General features: G+C 46.2%; 2 protein-coding genes and 1 pseudogene across 3 annotated transcripts; all 3 read left to right on the top strand.

Annotated features, from left to right (window-relative positions):
• Nucleotide 1: 1 nt before the first annotated feature.
• On the top strand, nt 2-11,191 carry LOC311313702 (uncharacterized protein; the record flags this gene model as incomplete). The annotated part of the gene is made up of 14 exons (XM_084443879.1): nt 2-621; nt 1,067-1,162; nt 1,417-1,650; nt 1,822-1,981; nt 2,248-2,307; nt 2,427-2,961; nt 5,553-5,697; nt 7,430-7,434; nt 7,994-8,597; nt 9,064-9,159; nt 9,412-9,645; nt 9,816-9,975; nt 10,214-10,273; nt 10,674-11,191. The coding sequence occupies exons 1-14, from the start codon at nt 22-24 to the stop codon at nt 11,189-11,191; spliced, it is 3,507 nt and encodes a 1,168-aa protein (XP_084300005.1). The 5' UTR covers nt 2-21.
• On the top strand, nt 5,713-6,565 carry LOC311313982 (myeloid-associated differentiation marker homolog; annotated as a pseudogene). The gene has a single exon. The product of its transcript is annotated as a myeloid-associated differentiation marker homolog (transcript).
• A 3,158-nt stretch (nt 11,192-14,349) lies between the features above and the next one.
• Nucleotides 14,350-17,605, top strand: LOC311313701 (tripartite motif-containing protein 16-like; the record flags this gene model as incomplete). Its single annotated transcript, XM_084443878.1, has 6 exons — nt 14,350-15,016; nt 15,483-15,578; nt 15,833-16,066; nt 16,237-16,396; nt 16,628-16,687; nt 17,088-17,605. Exons 1-6 carry the CDS (start codon nt 14,444-14,446, stop codon nt 17,603-17,605), a joined length of 1,641 nt encoding a protein of 546 aa, XP_084300004.1. The 5' UTR covers nt 14,350-14,443.
• Nucleotides 17,606-18,091: the final 486 nt, after the last annotated feature.

Raw genomic sequence — 18,091 nt, 5'->3', positions numbered from 1 at the left:
CTGTGTCCCTGACACACCAGCATGGCCCAGCAGGGAGTTCTGATTGACCAGGAACAGTTTTCCTGTTCTATCTGTCTGGACCTCTTAAAGGATCCAGTCACCCTCCACTGTGGTCACAGCTACTGTAGCAGCTGTATCGAGGGCTGCTGGGACCAGGATGAACAGAAGAGAGTCTACAGCTGCCCACAGTGCAGAGAGATCTTCACTCCCAGGCCTGCTCTGAGGAGGAACACCATGCTGGCTGAGCTGGTGGAGAAGCTGAAGGAGACAGGAGGAGCCCAGGCCGCTCCCCCTGAGCTGACCAGCCCAGCTGGGTCAGAGCTGGTGACCTGTGACCTCTGCACTGGGCCCAGGAAGCAGAGCGCCCTCATGTCCTGTCTGGTGTGTCTGTTGTCCTACTGTGAGACTCACCTCCAGCCCCACTACCAGGTTCCTAGAATGAAGAAGCACAAGCTGGTCAAAGCCACGTGTGGACTGGAGGAGAAGATCTGCACGCGTCATGACAAGCTGCTGGACGTCTTCTGTCGGACAGACCAGCAGTGTATCTGCTTGCTGTGTGTCATGGATGAACATAGAGGCCATGACACAGTGTCAGCCACAGCCGAGAGGACAGAGAAACAGGTAAGACCAGAACTACTATTGTAACGTTGATAGTTTTTCATAAATTGTTGTTTTATTAAATAATATGAACTACATTTCCATTTGACTGAGGGAAACTCTCATTCTGAATGCAGCAACATTCTCTTATCAGTGTCTTTCATGAGTCCAAAGTCTTGTCTGAACTCTGATTTGGGCTACATGGAGAAGTATAAAATGGAGGAGTTTCATAGTAAACATCATTTTATGGTGTGAGTTGAAGCAAGGAAAGAACATCAATAACACAATGACTCATTGTAGATATAAACCCCCCAATGTCTATAACCTTATCCCTAACCCTTATAGTACATACCTGCACTGGACAGTCTGGGGTTTAAATCATGGTTACCAGATGTGTTATGACAGAGCTAACACCAGAGTCCTATGTACTGTAACTCCTAATGTGTTGTTGTAACGTGTTTAACTCCAGAGCAAGCTGGGCCTGAGTCAGCAGGAAGTCCAGCAGGGAGTCCAGGAGAGAGAGAAGGAGGTGAAGGAGGTCCAACAGGCTGTGGAGTCTCTCAAGGTCAGCATCAGGATATCAACTACTGGAGGATTCAAGGACGGTTATTTTATGTACAGGATATAGGTACCATGTACAATGAAATGTTCCATACTGGAGTTATGGTGGCAGGAGATAATTGTATAGTACAGGAAGGTTTATCATGTTGATGATTATTGTTTTAACTTTCTTTTTCATTCTCTTTCTCTCTTCCTCTATTTTTCTTTATTTCTCTCTTTCTTTCTTTTTTCTCTCTCTATCTGTCTATCATTCTGCAGCGTTCTGGCCAAGCAGCAGAGCAGGACAGTGAGAGGATCTTCACTGAGCTGATCTGCTCCATTGAGAGAAGACGCTCTGAGGTGAAGGAGCTGATCAGAGCCCAGCAGAGGGCAGCAGTGAGTCAGGCTGAAGGAGTGGTGGAGAGACTGGAGAAGGAGATAGCTGAGCTGAGGAGGAGAGACGCGGAGCTGGAGCAGCTCTCACACACAGAAGACCACATCCACTTCCTCCAGGTACAGTAGCTGGACTCTCCTGGTACCTGACATGTGAACATCAACTGGTTTGGTCTATTGATTAGGCAGAATATTCTGTACACTTGGTATGTGTTTCTGTTTATTTCCTATCTCTCTCTTTCTCTCTCTCTCTCTCTCTCTCTCTCTCTCTCTCTCTCTCTCTCTCTCCAGAGTTACCAGTCTGTTTCCAGTCCCAGTGTATCTTCAGACCTCCCCAGCGTCTCTGTTCCTTCTCTTCAGTTCTTCAGTGATGTGACTAAGGCTGTCTCTGAGCTGAGAGAGAAACTAGAGGACGTGATCAAGGGAGAGTGGTCCAGCATCTCCTTCACAGGTGTGTTGGAAGAGTTTTGAGAAAATTATTCTGTAAAAATATCACTAAAGTACGGAGAGCAACAAGTGATCCTGTCTCGTCCAATAAGAAACAATGTGACCAGAAGAAATATTTGGGGTTCACAATGAAACACATTGAACACATCTCTGTATAGTGTCTACTTGGCTTTAAAATTGATGTGTGTGTGTGTGTGTGTGTGTGTGTGTGTGTGTGTGTGTGTGTGTGTGTGTGTGTGTGTGTGTGTGTGTGTGTGTGTCTGTCTGAAGTCTCTTTAGTGGGTGTGTTGTCTCCTCCAGAGCCCAGGACCAGAGCACATTTCTTACATTGTGAGTGTGTGAAGTCTCCACCTCTCTCTGTTGAATGATAAATCAACAATACCAGCTTTAAGGGGGACAGATGAACGGTCATGTTATTAACTCTGATCTGGTCTCTGCTCTGTTCCCAGATTCCTGTCCGCTCACTCTGGACCCAAACACAGCACACAGACGCCTCTCTCTGTCTGGGGAGAACAGGAAGGTGACACGTTTAAAGCAGATCCAGTCATATCCTGACCATCCAGACAGATTCACCCGCTACCCCCAGGTGCTGTGTAGAGAGGCTCTGTCTGGGCGCTGTTACTGGGAGGTGGAATGGAGAGGTGGTGTTGTTTTCATAGCAGTCTCATATAAAGACATCAGCAGAACAGACTTCTTCTCCTCCTCCTCCTCCTCCTGGTTTGGTTCCAATAACAAGTCCTGGTGTTTAAGGTGCTCTAGGGATGGTTACAGGTTCATTCATAATGATGTTGAGACTGAACTATCAGGCCCTCAGTCCTCCAGAGTAGGAGTGTACCTGGATCACAAGGCAGGTTCTCTGTGCTTCTACAGCGTCTCTGACACAGTGACCCTCCTCCACAAAGTCCAGACCACATTCACCCAGCCACTCTATCCTGGGTTAAGGGTTTGGGATTATAATGACTGTGCAGAGATCAGTAAACTGTGGTAGAGGGAGGGGGATCCTTCCAGAGGATGGGGGGAGAGTAGGGGGGAGGAGATGAGGGGGGGGGGGGGGGGGCAGGGGAAGAGGAGAGGAACGTAACGTTGCCTCTGGCTCAGGTTTGGAACCTCATGAAGCAGAGTTCAGACTAGATTCACCCAGCCACTCTATCCTGGGTTTGTATGCCTTCATGCAGTCACGCTTTTCTCAGTCATTTTGTTTTTATAGATTCAGCTGATTACTAATAATTGTTCTTGCATTGTACTTCAGGAGGCCTAATAGAAGGAAATCTTCATGCCATGATTTGTTTATAATTGTTGAACTTTGGTTCTTTAATATTGTAATTTCAACTTGATCATTGTATATAATACTTTTGTCTTAGATTCATTTATAAGCATCTATTATAAAGGATGATATTGTTGATGAACTTTGATACTGTATAAGGTTTTTTTTTTCTCTGTATAATGACTGAATCAGGTATTCATGAATGTTGGTGTTCATGACTGCTGTTTAAATGATTGGTTAGTTGTTTTCTCTCCTACTGTTACCTAAGTGGCTGTTATATTTCATCCTGAAGTAAAGATTAAATAAAGGCACATGAAACTGAAAGACATCTCATTACTGTATGAAAATGTGTGGAATTTGCTCTTATTACTAAAACTCTTTCCCTCCCTTCCTCCCCGTCACCACCTTACATCCTTTCATCCTTCTCTCCGTCTTTCCATCTCTCTCTCTCTCTCTCTCTCTCTCTTTCCATCTCTCTCTCTCTCTCTCTCTCTCTCTCTCTCTTTCCATCTCTCTCTCTCTCTCTCTCTCTCTCTTTTCATCTCTCTCTCTCTCTCTCTCTCTTTCCATCTCTCTCTCTCTCTCTCTTTCCATCTCTCTCTCTCTCTTTCCATCTCTCTCTCTCTCTTTCCATCTCTCTATCTCTCTTTCCCTCTCTCTCTCTCCCTCTCTCTCTCTTTCCCTCTCTCTCTCTCCCTCTCTCTCTTTCCATCTCTCTCTCTCTTTCTTTCCCTCGCTCTCTCTCTCCCTCTCTCTCTTTCCATCTCTCTCTCTCTCTCTTTCCATCTCTCTCTCTCTCTCTCTCCCTCTCTCTCTCTCTCTCTCTCTCCCTCTCTCTCTCTCTTTCCCTCTCTCTCTCTCTCTTTCCCTCTCTCTCTCCCTCTCTCTCTCTCTCTCTTTCCATCTCTCTCTCTCTCTTTCCCTCTCTTTCTCTCCCTCTCTCTCTCTTTCCCTCTCTCTCTCTCCCTCTCTCTCTCTTTCCATCTCTCTCTCTCTCTCTCTTTCCCTCGCTCTCTCTCTCTCGCTTTCCCTCTCTCTCTCTCTCTCCCCCCCTCTCTCTCTCTCTCTCTCTCTCTTTCTCTCTCTCTCTTTCTCTGTTTGGCTGTTGTTTTTCCTCTTCCATCTCTGCACCCTATCACTATCATAATTACTATGCGTAAACATGTTGTAATAGATTCTGTTAGGGCTAGTGGAGGAGGACCCAAGAGCAGACATGACAGGCGTATGGGGACAAACCCACGTTGGGGCACGTTTACTGGCGAGGGTCAGGCAGGAACGTGGTAGTCAGACAGGCGAGGGGGTCAGGCAGGAACGTGGTAGTCAGACAGACGAGGGGTTCAGGCAGGTTCTTTGTTCTCCAGTCAGGCAATTTCAGGCAGGTTCTTGGTTCTCCAGTCAGGCACGGTTCAGGCAGTGGACGGAAGCTAGTCCTTCCACTGAAATAGCTGTGAATTGAAATAACATGAAATAATGTCTGATAAATTAAGATAGGTCTTTTCACCTGGACACATCAGTTCCAATGCTTCCAATGCTAATCCAGCACACTAAGAGCGGGATAGCCAGTTAGCTCATGAGCTCATGGTATAAATGACCTATAGTGAATCTTTACCAGTTAACGTAACAGCAGCAAAACATAAAGACACTAGAGGGCGCCAGAGCCGAAATAAACAGGAATTCCCCCATTCTGTCTAATAGACTTTCTGTTTCCTTGTTACAGTATGAACCTTAACAGGCCTCACACTGGTGCTGCTTCCTCTTGAGCCTGTACTGTGTTCTTCATATAGGCCTTTGCCACACATTCTACTGCACTGTTCAGTAGTCTGCCCAACTGCTGCATGTTTGAGTTGTCGTTTACTGTATTGCTGGCATCCCAAAAACTATTTCCGCGCAATTGGAGAATAAATTATGGTATCACATTCCCAATGTGAGGTTGTAGTCTGAAGGAAGGAACAAAGGCATGTTGATGTATTTTAGGTGTTTATCTATCTTATATTGACTGCAAGAACTCCATTTGTACTTTCATAGAGTATCATCAAAACCAGTTTAAAAAAACAAAATAAAAGCCTTTAATAAAGCAAACACAAGTGATAAAAGAAAGACCACTGTCCCGATAAAAGAAAGACCACTGGCATGTTTCAAACAACCCTAGTCAGAAGAACTAACGAGGCGTGGAGACTCATGGATGAGGCCCAGCCGGTAGGCCGAAGAAAGGGTAAACATACGCATTCACTTTCAATTTGAGTCTCATGTGATTTCCCATAAAACAGAGTCCCTTTCTCTCCTTCATCCCCTCTACAAACCCCTGGTCCAGGACGGCACAAGAAGCACCCGCCCAAAACCCAGACGCCCCTCCGGAACAACCGCACCTAAAGGAAGTCGTCCGTGCCGCGGAACTTTGCCGGGACTACAACATCCAGAGACTACAAATCCCCCCCTTCCCTCCATTGCCCTTGACTGTGAACTGGGCCGCCATGCCGCTGGTACTCCTGCCCCCCTCCCAGCTGCTGTGGGTCCGGGTGGCGGCGCTGGCGTTCGCCTGCGTGTCCTTCAGCCTGGTCGCCCACGGGGCGGGGCTCCCCCAGGAGGGCGTGGCCGACTGGTGCGTCTTCTGCTGGGCCGCCAGCTTCGCCGGCACCGTGCTGGTCCTCCTGACCGAGCAGCTGGGCCTCCAGGCCCGCGTCCCCGTCTCCTGGGCCAACCTCCCCGTCACACTGGCCGGCTACGCCGCCACGCTCTGCCTCTCCGTCGTCTTCCCCGTCTACTTCCTGCGGGGCGGAGGGACGGCGGCGAGCGGGGAGGTGCGAGGCTACCGCGTCGCCGCCGCCGTCTTCTCCTGCCTGGCGGCTGCGGCCTACCTGGTGGAGGTGAACCTGTCGAGGGCGAAGCCCGGGGAGGAGGCGGGTTACATGGCCACGGCGCCGGGCCTCCTCAAGGTGTGCCAGACGTCCGTGGCGTGCCTCATCTTCGTGCTGGTCAGCGAGCCCGTGTCGTACGACGGCCACACGGCGCTCAAGTGGTGCATGCTGGTCTACTGCGTCTGCTTCATCCTGTCGGCCGCCGTGGTGGTCCTCTGCGTGGGCGAGTGCACCAGCTGCCTCCCGTTCCCCTTCCCCAGCTTCCTGTCCACCTACGGCCTGCTGGGGGCGCTCATGTACCTGACGGCCACCGTCATCTGGCCCATCTTCCAGTTCCACAAGCGCTACCTGGGTGGCGGCCAGAGACTTCCCCCGGCTTGTGGCCGTGTCGGTGCTCACCGCCCTCAACTTCCTGCTCTATCTGACCGACCTGGCGTACTCAGCCAGACTGGTGTTTGTTAGGGTGTGATACAGGAGAGGAGGAGAGAGGAGGAGAGAGGAGAGGGTGTGATACAGGAGAGGAGGAGAGAGGAGGAGAGAGGAGAGGAGAGGAGAGGAGAGGAGAGGAGAGGAGAGGAGAGGAGAGGAGAGGAGAGGAGAGGAGAGGAGAGGAGAGGAGAGGAGAGGAGAGGAGAGGAGAGGAGAGGAGAGGAGAGGAAGAGGAGACGGGTGATGAATGTAATATCAGTGCGTCAAAGGGAGGAGATGTCATGGCGTGAGGAGGGAGGAAGGGGTACACAGGGATTCAGAGATGCCATTCACAGCGCACAAGCACGTTGAGGGAATTGAAGAGCACCATCAGTTCCCAGTATCTTCTGAGGATGGGACGGGTGGTAAACCAGCGTGATGAACAGCAAAACCAGACATGTGAGGTCAAAGTTCAAAGACAGTTGAAATAGACAAAGGTCAAAGACTATTTAAATGCTGGAATAAGGGTTCCAGTCCAGTCATTTTCATTTTCATTTTCAATAAATGTAGATACATGTGGAATATTTTCTATGGTGTACTTTCTTAATGCTATTGGAACGAACATTAAATATGAAAAACAAATGTGTTGTGTTGTACAATACTGGCATTAAGGCATAACGCAACGCAGTTCTATATCCAGTTACGCCACTAGGTGGCACTCTAAGTTCAGACTATTGGTTGTTCCACATTGTGAGTAATGATAGAATATAATACAGAAAGTGAAGTGAAAATGTACCGCGAAAATGATGGTGAATAAACCATGCTAGCAGCTCATGTTGTTTTCTGTTTTCCTGCCTACATTACACAGGCAAACCCTACACAATGCTTTTCTAACATGTCGTCTAGAGTTTTCTCTGTACAACAGATCAGGTTTGGTGCATTTTCGGAGTGTTCTGCTTCTGATAAATCTGTGCACTTGCTTTCTAAAAGCTCTCTACATCGATCAAACTAGAGTTGATGAGCAGGAATACACACAGGACACAGGGATTCAGTACTTTAGAACATGAACAAGATATTTAATATTGCAACAGTTCATATGTGAAGGGTTAATCCCTTCCAGCAGACACCTGACCTCAGTTGAAATGAACAATCATCACTATGTAGATATTTTTTGTTGGAAATATCAAGCAAAGGACAAAACAATTAGAAATCTCCTATCTTCTTTCTCTCTCTCTCTCTCTCTCTCTCTCTCTCTCTCTCTCTCTCTCTCTCTCTCTTTCTCTCACTCTCACACACACACACACTTTCTCTCTCTCTCTCTAAACCACGCCCCCTTGCAGAACCAGGAAATCCCTTGCTCCTCCCAGTACTCATTCTCTATTCCTAGGAAACGAAAGTGTTCTCTCCGTCTCTCTCGCTCTCTTGCTTTTTCTCTCTCAAACTCTTATCTCTCTGCGTCTGTGAGTGAGTGACTGTGTCCCTGACACAGCAGCATGGCCCAGCAGGGAGTTCTGTTAGACCAGGATCAGTTTTCCTGTTCTATCTGTCTGGACCTCTTAAAGGATCCAGTCACCCTCCCCTGTGGTCACAGCTACTGTAGCAGCTGTATCGAGGACTGCTTTAACCAGGATGAGCAGAAGAGAGTCTACAGCTGCCCACAGTGCAGAGAGATCTTCACTCCCAGGCCTGCTCTGAGGAGGAACATCATGCTGGCTGAGCTGGTGGAGAAGCTGAAGGAGACAGGAGGAGCCCAGGCCGCCCCCTCTGAGCTGACCAGCCCAGCTGGGTCAGAGCAGGCGACCTGTGACCTCTGCACTGGGCCTGGGAAGCAGAGCGCCGTCATGTCCTGTCTGGTGTGTCTGTTGTCCTACTGTGAGACTCACCTCCAGCCCCACTACCAGATTCCTAGATTGAAGAAGCACAAGCTGGTCAAAGCCACGTGTGGACTGGAGGAGAAGATCTGCACGCGTCATGACAAGCTGCTGGACGTCTTCTGTCGGACAGACCAGCAGTGTATCTGCCTGCTGTGTGTCATGGATGAACATAGAGGCCATGACACAGTGTCAGCCACAGCCGAGAGGACAGAGAAACAGGTAAGACCAGAACTACTATTGTAACGTTGATAGTTTTTCATAAATTGTTGTTTTATTAAATTAAATGAACTACATTTCCATTTGACTGAGGGAAACTCTCATTCTGAATGCAGCAACATTCTCTTATCAGTGTCTTTCATGAGTCCAAAGTCTTGTCTGAACTCTGATTTGGGCTACATGGAGAAGTATAAAATGGAGGAGTTTCATAGTAAACATAATTTTATGGTGTGAGTTGAAGCAAGGAAAGAACATCAATAACACAATGACTCATTGTAGATATAAACCCCCCAATGTCTATAACCTTAACCCTAACCCTTATAGTACATACCTGCACTGGACAGTCTGGGGTTTAAATCATGGTTACCAGATGTGCAAATGTTGGTATTAGATGTGTTATGACAGAGCTAACACCAGAGTCCTATGTACTGTAACTCCTAATGTGTTGTTGTAACGTGTTTAACTCCAGAGCAAGCTGGGCCTGAGTCAGCAGGAAGTCCAGCAGGGTGTCCAGGAGAGAGAGAAGGAGGTGAAGGAGGTCCAACAGGCTGTGGAGTCTCTCAAGGTCAGCATCAGGATATCAACTACTGGAGGATTCAAGGACGGTTATTTTATGTACAGGATATAGGTACCATGTACAATGAAATGTTCCATACTGGAGTTATGGTGGCAGGAGATAATTGTATAGTACAGGAAGGTTTATCATGTTGATGATTATTGTTTTAACTTTGTTTTTCGTTCTCTTTCTCTCTTCCTCTATTTTTCTTTATTTCTCTCTCTTTCTTTTTTCTCTCTCTATCTGTCTATCATTCTGCAGCGTTCTGGCAAAGCAGCAGAGCAGGACAGTGAGAGGATCTTCACTGAGCTGATCTGCTCCATTGAGAGAAGGCGCTCTGAGGTGAAGGAGCTGATCAGAGCCCAGCAGAGGGCAGCAGTGAGTCAGGCTGAAGGAGTGGTGGAGAGACTGGAGAAGGAGATAGCTGAGCTGAGGAGGAGAGACGCGGAGCTGGAGCAGCTCTCACACACAGAAGACCACATCCACTTCCTCCAGGTAGCTGGACGACTCTGGCTGCTACGATATGGACATGAACTCACTGTCCGTGGTTTCGTGTTTTTACTATCCCTGCATAATCTGTACACTGTCTTTCTGCCTGTTTACTTCTCCTTTTTGTTTTTGTCTCACCCCCTTCTCTCTCTCCCCCTCTCTCTCTCTCTCTCCAGAGCTACCGGTCTCTCTCCAGTCCCAGTGTATCTCCAGACCTTTCCAGCCTCTCTCTCGCTCCACTTCAGTACTTCAGTCATGTGACTGAGTCTGTCTCTGAGCTGAGAGAGAAACTAGAGGATGTGATCAAGGGGGAGTGGACCAATATCTCCTTCACAGGTGTGTTGGAGTACCTTTGAGAAAACAGTGCAGTTCTGTAAACACATCAGATTCAAATGAATGGATGCAGACACAGAAGCGGACCTATCAATAAGTTAAAATGTGAGAAAAACCATTAAACATAAAAAATGATGATAATTCTCTTCATGTGTATGTGTTTGTGTCCATCTGTATGTCTGTGTGTGTGTCCGTCCGTTTGTGTGTGTGTGTGTGTGTGTGTGTGTGTGTGTGTCTGCAGTTTCCACAGTGGATGTGTTCCTGCCTCCTGAACCAAAGACCAGAGCAGAATTCTTACATTGTGAGTCTCTGAAGTCTCCAACTCTCCACTGACACATGTTGCATGATAAATCCTGATACAGAACAATACCAGTAATTTTTAAGCGAGATCTTAAAACACACCTTTTAAACATTGCTTTTACCACATAGTTTTACTTGTTTTAATATCTTAGTGTTCTTACTGTAATTTGCATTCTGTTTTATAGTTTTATTCTATTTTACACTCTCTTTTAATTTTGAATGCTTTTACTTTTATTGTTTATTTTAAATCTGTTCTCACCGTGTTTGTATCATTTTTGTTTTTATCCATCTCCTTTTATGTAAAACACTATGTGCTGCATTGATTTGTATGAATGGTGCTATAGAAATAAAATGACATTGACATGTTGTTAACTCTGATGTGCTCTCTGCTCGGCTCCCAGATTCCTGCCAGCTCACACTGGACCCAAACACGGCAAACAAATACCTCTCTCTGTCTGAGGAGAACAGGAAGGTGACATGTCTAAACCATCCCCTGCCGTATCCTCACCATCCACAAAGATTCAACTCATGGTGGCAGGTGTTGTGTACAGAGGCTCTGTCTGGATGCTGCTACTGGGAGGTGGAATGGAGAGGTGAAGGTGCTGACATGGCGGTTTCATATGAAGACATCAGTGGAGTAAACAACAGGTTTGGTTTCAATGACAAGTCCTGGAGTTTACAGTGTTCTAGTGATGGGTATAGTTTCATCCATAATTATGTTAAGACTAAAGTATCAGGCCCTCAGTCCTCCAGAGTAGGAGTGTACCTGGATCACAAGGCAGGTTCTCTGTCCTTCTACAGCGTCTCTGACACAGTGACCCTCCTCCACAAAGTCCAGACCACATTCACCCAGCCACTCTATCCTGGGTTTAGGGTTTGGGGTTATAATGACTGTGCAGAGATCAGTAAACTGTGGTAGAGGGAGGGGGATCCTTCCAGAGGATGGGGGGAGAGTAGGGGGGAGGAGATGAGGTGGGGGGGGGGGGGGGGGGCAGGGGAAGAGGAGAGGAACGTAACGTTGCCTCTGACTCAAGTTTGCAACCTCATGAAGCAGAGTTCAGACTAGATTCACCCAGCCACTCTATCCTGGGTTTGTATGCCTTCATGCAGTCATGCTTTTCTCAGTCATTTTGTTTTTATAGATTCAGCTGATTACTAATAATTGTTCTTGCATTGTACTTCAGGAGGCCTAATAGAAGGAAATCTTCATGCCATCATTTGTTTATAATAGTTGAACTTTGGTTCTTTAATATTGTAATTTCAACTTGATCATTGTATATAATACTTTTGTCTTAAATTCATTTATAAGCATCTATTATAAAGGATGATATTGTTGATGAACTTTTATACTGTATAGGGTTTTTTTTTTCTCTGTATAATGACTGAATCAGGTATTCATGAATGTTGATGTTCATGACTGCTGTTTAAATGATTGGTTAGTTGTTTTCTCTCCTACTGTTACCTAAGTGTCTGTTATATTTCATCCTGAAGTAAAGATTAAATAAAGGCATATGAAACTGAAAGACATCTCATTACTGTATGAAAATGTGTGGAATTTGCTCTTATTACTAAAACTCTTTCCCTCCCTTCCTCCCCGTCACCACCTTACATCCTTTCATCCTTCTCTCCGTCTTTCCATCTCTCTCTCTCTCTCTTTCCATCTCTCTCTCTCTCTCTCTCTTTCCATCTCTCTCTCTCTCTCTCCATCTCTCTCTCTCTCTTTCTCTCTCTCTCTCTTTCTCTCTCTCTCTCTCTCTGTTTGGCTGTTGTTTTTCCTCTTCCATCTCTGCACCCTATCACTATCATAATTACTATGCGTAAACATGTTGTAATAGATTCTGTTAGGGCTAGTGGAGGAGGACCCAAGAGCAGACATGACAGGCGTATGGGGACAAACCCACGTTGGGGCACATTTACTGGCGAGGGTCAGGCAGGAACGTGGTAGTCAGACAGGCGAGGGGGTCAGGCAGGTTCTTGGTTCTCCAGTCAGGCAAGGTTCAGGCAGGTTCTTGGTTCTCCAGTCAGGCACGGTTCAGGCAGTGGACGGAAGCTAGGCCTTCCACTGAAATAGCTGTGAATTGAAATGACATGAAATAATGTCTGATTAATTAAGATAGGTCTTGTCACCTGGACACATCAGTTCCAATGCTTCCAATGCTAATCCAGAACACTAAGAGCGGGATAGCCAGTTAGCTCATGAGCTCATGGTATAAATTACCTATAGTGAATCTTTACCAGTCTGTTTCCAGTCCCAGTGTATCTTCAGACCTCCCCAGCGTCTCTGTCCCTTCTCTTCAGTTCTTCAGTGATGTGACTAAGGCTGTCTCTGAGCTGAGAGAGAAACTAGAGGACGTGATCAAGGGAGAGTGGTCCAGCATCTCCTTCACAGGTGTGTTGGAGTAGATCTGAGAAAACCGCTCAGTTAAAAAACATTTAAACTAATGGACCTGGGCATCACTAAAGTAAGGAGAGCAACAAGTGGTCCTGTCTGGTTCAGTAAGGAAAAGTGTCACCAGAAGATTTTGGGTTCACTTTGAAACACATTGAACACATCTCTGCATCTGCTTGGCCTATAATAATGTTGGTGATTCTCTCCCTATGTGTGTGTGTGTGTGTGTGTGTGCACCGGCTGCCTCCCGTTCCCCTTCCCCAGCTTCCTGTCCACCTACGGCCTGCTGGGGGCGCTCATGTACCTGACGGCCACCGTCATCTGGCCCGTCTTCCAGTTCCACAAGCGCTACCTGGGCGGTGGCCAGAGACCCCCCCCGGCTTGTGGCCGTGTCGGTGCTCACCGCCCTCAACTTCCTTCTCTATCTGACTGACCTGGCGTACTCAGCCAGACTGGTGTTTGTTAGGGTGTGATAGAGGAGAGGAGGAGGGGAGAGGAGAGGAGAGGAGAGGAGAGGAGAGGAGAGGAGAGGAGAGGAGAGGAGAGGAGAGGAGAGGAGAGGAGAGGAGAGGAGAGGAGAGGAGAGGAGACGGTGGGATGAATGTAATATCAGTGCGTCAAAGGGAGGAGATGTCATGGCGTGAGGAGGGAGGAAGGGGTACACAGGGATTCAGAGATGCCATTCACAGCGCACAAGCACGTTGAGGGAATTGAAGAGCACCATCAGTTCCCAGTATCTTCTGAGGATGGGACGGGTGGTAAACCAGCGTGATGAACAGCAAAACCAGACATGTGAGGTCAAAGTTCAAAGACAGTTGAAATAGACAAAGGTCAAAGACTATTTAAATGCTGGAATAAGGGTTGGCTGTTCCTACTGATTAATAGTCCGTAACCCAAAGTGAAACATTTTCAATAAATGTAGATACATGTGGAATATTTTCTATGGTGTACTTTCTTAATGCTATTGGAATGAACATTAAATATGAAAAACAAATGTGTTGTGTTGTACAATACTGGCATTAAGGCATAACGCAACGCAGTTCTATATCCAGTTACGCCACTAGGTGGCACTCTAAGTTCAGACTATTGGTTGTTCCACATTGTGAGTAATGATAGAATATAATACAGAAAGTGAAGTGAAAATGTACCGCGAAAATGATGGTGAATAAACCATGCTAGCAGCTCATGTTGTTTTCTGTTTTCCTGCCTACATTACACCGGCCAACCCTACACAATGCTTTTCTAACATGTCGTCTAGAGTCTTCTCTGTACAACAGATCAGGTTTGGTGCATTTTCTGAGTGTTCTGCTTCTGGTAAATCTGTGCACTTGCTTTCTAAAAGCTCTCTACATCGATCAAACTAGAGTTGATGAGCAGGAATACACACAGGACACAGGGATTCAGTACTTTAGAACATGAACAAGATATTTAATATTGCAACAGTTCATATGTGAAGGGTTAATCCCTTCCAGCAGACACCTGACCTCAGTTGAAATGAGCAATCATCACTATGTAGATATTTTTTGTTGGAAATATCAAGCAAAGGACAAAACAATTAGAAATCTCCTTTCTTCTTTTTTCTCTCTCTCTCTCTCTCTCTCTCTCTCTCTAAACCACGCCCCCTGGCAGAACCAGGAAATCCCTTGCTCCTCCCAGTACTCACTCTCTATTCCTAGGAAACGAAAGTGTTCTCTCCGTCTCTCTCGCTCTCTTGCTTTTTCTCTCTCAAACTCTTATCTCTCTGCGTCTGTGAGTGAGTGACTGTTTCCCTGACACAGCAGCATGGCCCAGCAGGGAGTTCTGTTAGACCAGGAACAGTTTTCCTGTTCTATCTGTCTGGACCTCTTAAAGGATCCAGTCACCCTCCACTGTGGTCACAGCTACTGTAGCAGCTGTATCGAGGACTGCTTTAACCAGGATGAGCAGAAGAGAGTCTACAGCTGCCCACAGTGCAGAGAGATCTTCACTCCCAGGCCTGCTCTGAGGAGGAACATCATGCTGGCTGAGCTGGTGGAGAAGCTGAAGGAGACAGGAGGAGCCCAGGCCGCTCCCCCTGAGGTGACCTGTGACCTCTGCACTGGGCCTGGGAAGGAGAGCGCCGTCATGTCCTGTCTGGTGTGTCTGTTGTCCTACTGTGAGACTCACTTCCAGCCCCACTACCAGATTCCTAGATTGAAGAAGCACAAGCTGGTCAAAGCCACGTGTGGACTGGAGGAGAAGATCTGCACGCGTCATGACAAGCTGCTGGACGTCTTCTGTCGGACAGACCAGCAGTGTATCTGCCTGCTGTGTGTCATGGATGAACATAGAGGCCATGACACAGTGTCAGCCACAGCCGAGAGGACAGAGAAACAGGTAAGACCAGAACTACTATTGTAACGTTGATAGTTTTTCATAAATTGTTGTTTTATTAAATTAAATGAACTACATTTCCATTTGACTGAGGGAAACTCTCATTCTGAATGCAGCAACATTCTCTTATCAGTGTCTTTCATGAGTCCAAAGTCTTGTCTGAACTCTGATTTGGGCTACATGGAGAAGTATAATATGGAGGAGTTTCATAGTAAACATCATTTTATGGTGTGAGTTGAAGCAAGGAAAGAACATCAATAACACAATGACTCATTGTAGATATAAACCCCCCAATGTCTATAACCTTAACCCTAACCCTTATAGTACATACATGCACTGGACAGTCTGGGGTTTAAATCATGGTTACCAGATGTGCAAATGTTGCTATTAGATGTGTAATGACAGAGCTAACACCAGAGTCCTATGTACTGTAACTCCTAATGTGTTGTTGTAACGTGTTTAACTCCAGAGCAAGCTGGGCCTGAGTCAGCAGGAAGTCCAGCAGGGAGTCCAGGAGAGAGAGAAGGAGGTGAAGGAGGTCCAACAGGCTGTGGAGTCTCTCAAGGTCAGCATCAGGATATCAACTACTGGAGGATTCAAGGACGGTTATTTTATGTACAGGATATAGGTACCATGTACAATGAAATGTTCCATACTGGAGTTATGGTGGCAGGAGATAATTGTATAGTACAGGAAGGTTTATCATGTTGATGATTATTGTTTTAACTTTCTTTTTCGTTCTCTTTCTCTCTTCCTCTATTTTTCTTTATTTCTCTCTTTCTTTCTTTTTTCACTCTCTATCTGTCTATCATTCTGCAGCGTTCTGGCAAAGCAGCAGAGCAGGACAGTGAGAGGATCTTCACTGAGCTGATCTGCTCCATTGAGAGAAGGCGCTCTGAGGTGAAGGAGCTGATCAGAGCCCAGCAGAGGGCAGCAGTGAGTCAGGCTGAAGGAGTGGTGGAGAGACTGGAGAAGGAGATAGCTGAGCTGAGGAGGAGAGACGCGGAGCTGGAGCAGCTCTCACACACAGAAGACCACATCCACTTCCTCCAGGTAGCTGGACGACTCTGGCTGCTACGATATGGACATGAACTCACTGTCCGTGGTTTCGTGTTTTTACTATCCCTGCATAATCTGTACACTGTCTTTCTGCCTGTTTACTTCTCCTTTTTGTTTTTGTCTCACCCCCTTCTCTCTCTCCCCCTCTCTCTCTCTCTCTCCAGAGCTACCGGTCTCTCTCCAGTCCCAGTGTATCTCCACACCTCCCCAGCCTCTCTCTCGCTCCACTTCAGTACTTCAGTCATGTGACTGAGTCTGTCTCTGAGCTGAGAGAGAAACTAGAGGATGTGATCAAGGGGGTGTGGACCAATATCTCCTTCACAGGTGTGTTGGAGTACCTTTGAGAAAACAGTGCAGTTCTGTAAACACATCAGATTCAAATGAATGGATGTAGACACAGAAGCGGACCTATCAATAAGTTAAAATGTGAGAAAAACCATTAAACATAAAAATTATGATAATTCTCTTCATGTGTATGTGTTTGTGTCCATCTGTATGTCTGTGTGTGTGTCCGTCCGTTTGTGTGTGTGTGTGTGTGTGTGTGTGTGTCTGCAGTTTCCACAGTGGATGTGTTCCTGCCTCCTGAACCAAAGACCAGAGCAGAATTCTTACATTGTGAGTCTCTGAAGTCTCCAACTCTCCACTGACACATGTTGCATGATAAATCCTGATACAGAACAATACCAGTAATTTTTAAGCGAGATCTTAAAACACACCTTTTAAACATTGCTTTTACCACATAGTTTTACTTGTTTTAATATCTTAGTGTTCTTACTGTAATTTGCATTCTGTTTTATAGTTATATTCTATTTTACACTCTCTTTTAATTTTGAATGCTTTTACTTTTATTTTTTATTTTAAATCTGTTCTCACCGTGTTTGTATCATTTTTGTTTTTATCCATCTCCTTTTATGTAAAACACTATGTGCTGCATTGATTTGTATGAATGGTGCTATAGAAATAAAATGACATTGACATGTTGTTAACTCTGATGTGCTCTCTGCTCTGCTCCCAGATTCCTGCCAGCTCACACTGGACCCAAACACGGCAAACAAATACCTCTCTCTGTCTGAGGAGAACAGGAAGGTGACATGTCTAAACCATCCCCTGCCGTATCCTCACCATCCACAAAGATTCAACTCATGGTGGCAGGTGTTGTGTACAGAGGCTCTGTCTGGATGCTGCTACTGGGAGGTGGAATGGAGAGGTGAAGGTGCTGACATGGCGGTTTCATATGAAGACATCAGTGGAGTAAACAACAGGTTTGGTTTCAATGACAAGTCCTGGAGTTTACAGTGTTCTATCGATGGGTATAGTTTCATCCATAATTATGTTAAGACTAAAGTATCAGGCCCTCAGTCCTCCAGAGTAGGAGTGTACCTGGATCACAAGGCAGGTTCTCTGTCCTTCTACAGCGTCTCTGACACAGTGACCCTCCTCCACAAAGTCCAGACCACATTCACCCAGCCACTCTATCCTGGGTTTAGGGTTTGGGGTTATAATGACTGTGCAGAGATCAGTAAACTGTGGTAGAGGGAGGGGGATCCTTCCAGAGGATGGGGGGAGAGTAGGGGGGAGGAGATGAGGGGGGGGGGGGGGGCAGGGGAAGAGGAGAGGAATGTAACGTTGCCTCTGGCTCAAGTTTGCAACCTCATGAAGCAGAGTTCAGACTAGATTCACCCAGCCACTCTATCCTGGGTTTGTATGCCTTCATGCAGTCACGCTTTTCTCAGTCATTTTGTTTTTATAGATTCAGTTGATTACTAATAATTGTTCTTGCATTGTACTTCAGGAGGCCTAATAGAAGGAAATCTTCAGGCCATCATTTGTTTATAATTGTTGAACTTTGGTTCTTTAATATTGTAATTTCAACTTGATCATTGTATATAATACTTTTGTCTTAGATTCATTTATAAGCATCTATTATAAAGGATGATATTGTTGATGAACTTTGATACTGTATAAGGTTTTTTTTTCTCTGTATAATTACTGAATCAGGTATTCATGAATATTGGTGTT

The sequence above is a fragment of the Borostomias antarcticus genome (genome assembly GCF_949987555.1).
Source record: "Borostomias antarcticus genome assembly, chromosome: 10".
In the NCBI taxonomy this organism is placed as follows: domain Eukaryota; kingdom Metazoa; phylum Chordata; class Actinopteri; order Stomiiformes; family Stomiidae; genus Borostomias; species Borostomias antarcticus.
This window is presented reverse-complemented; position numbering and strand designations above follow the sequence as displayed.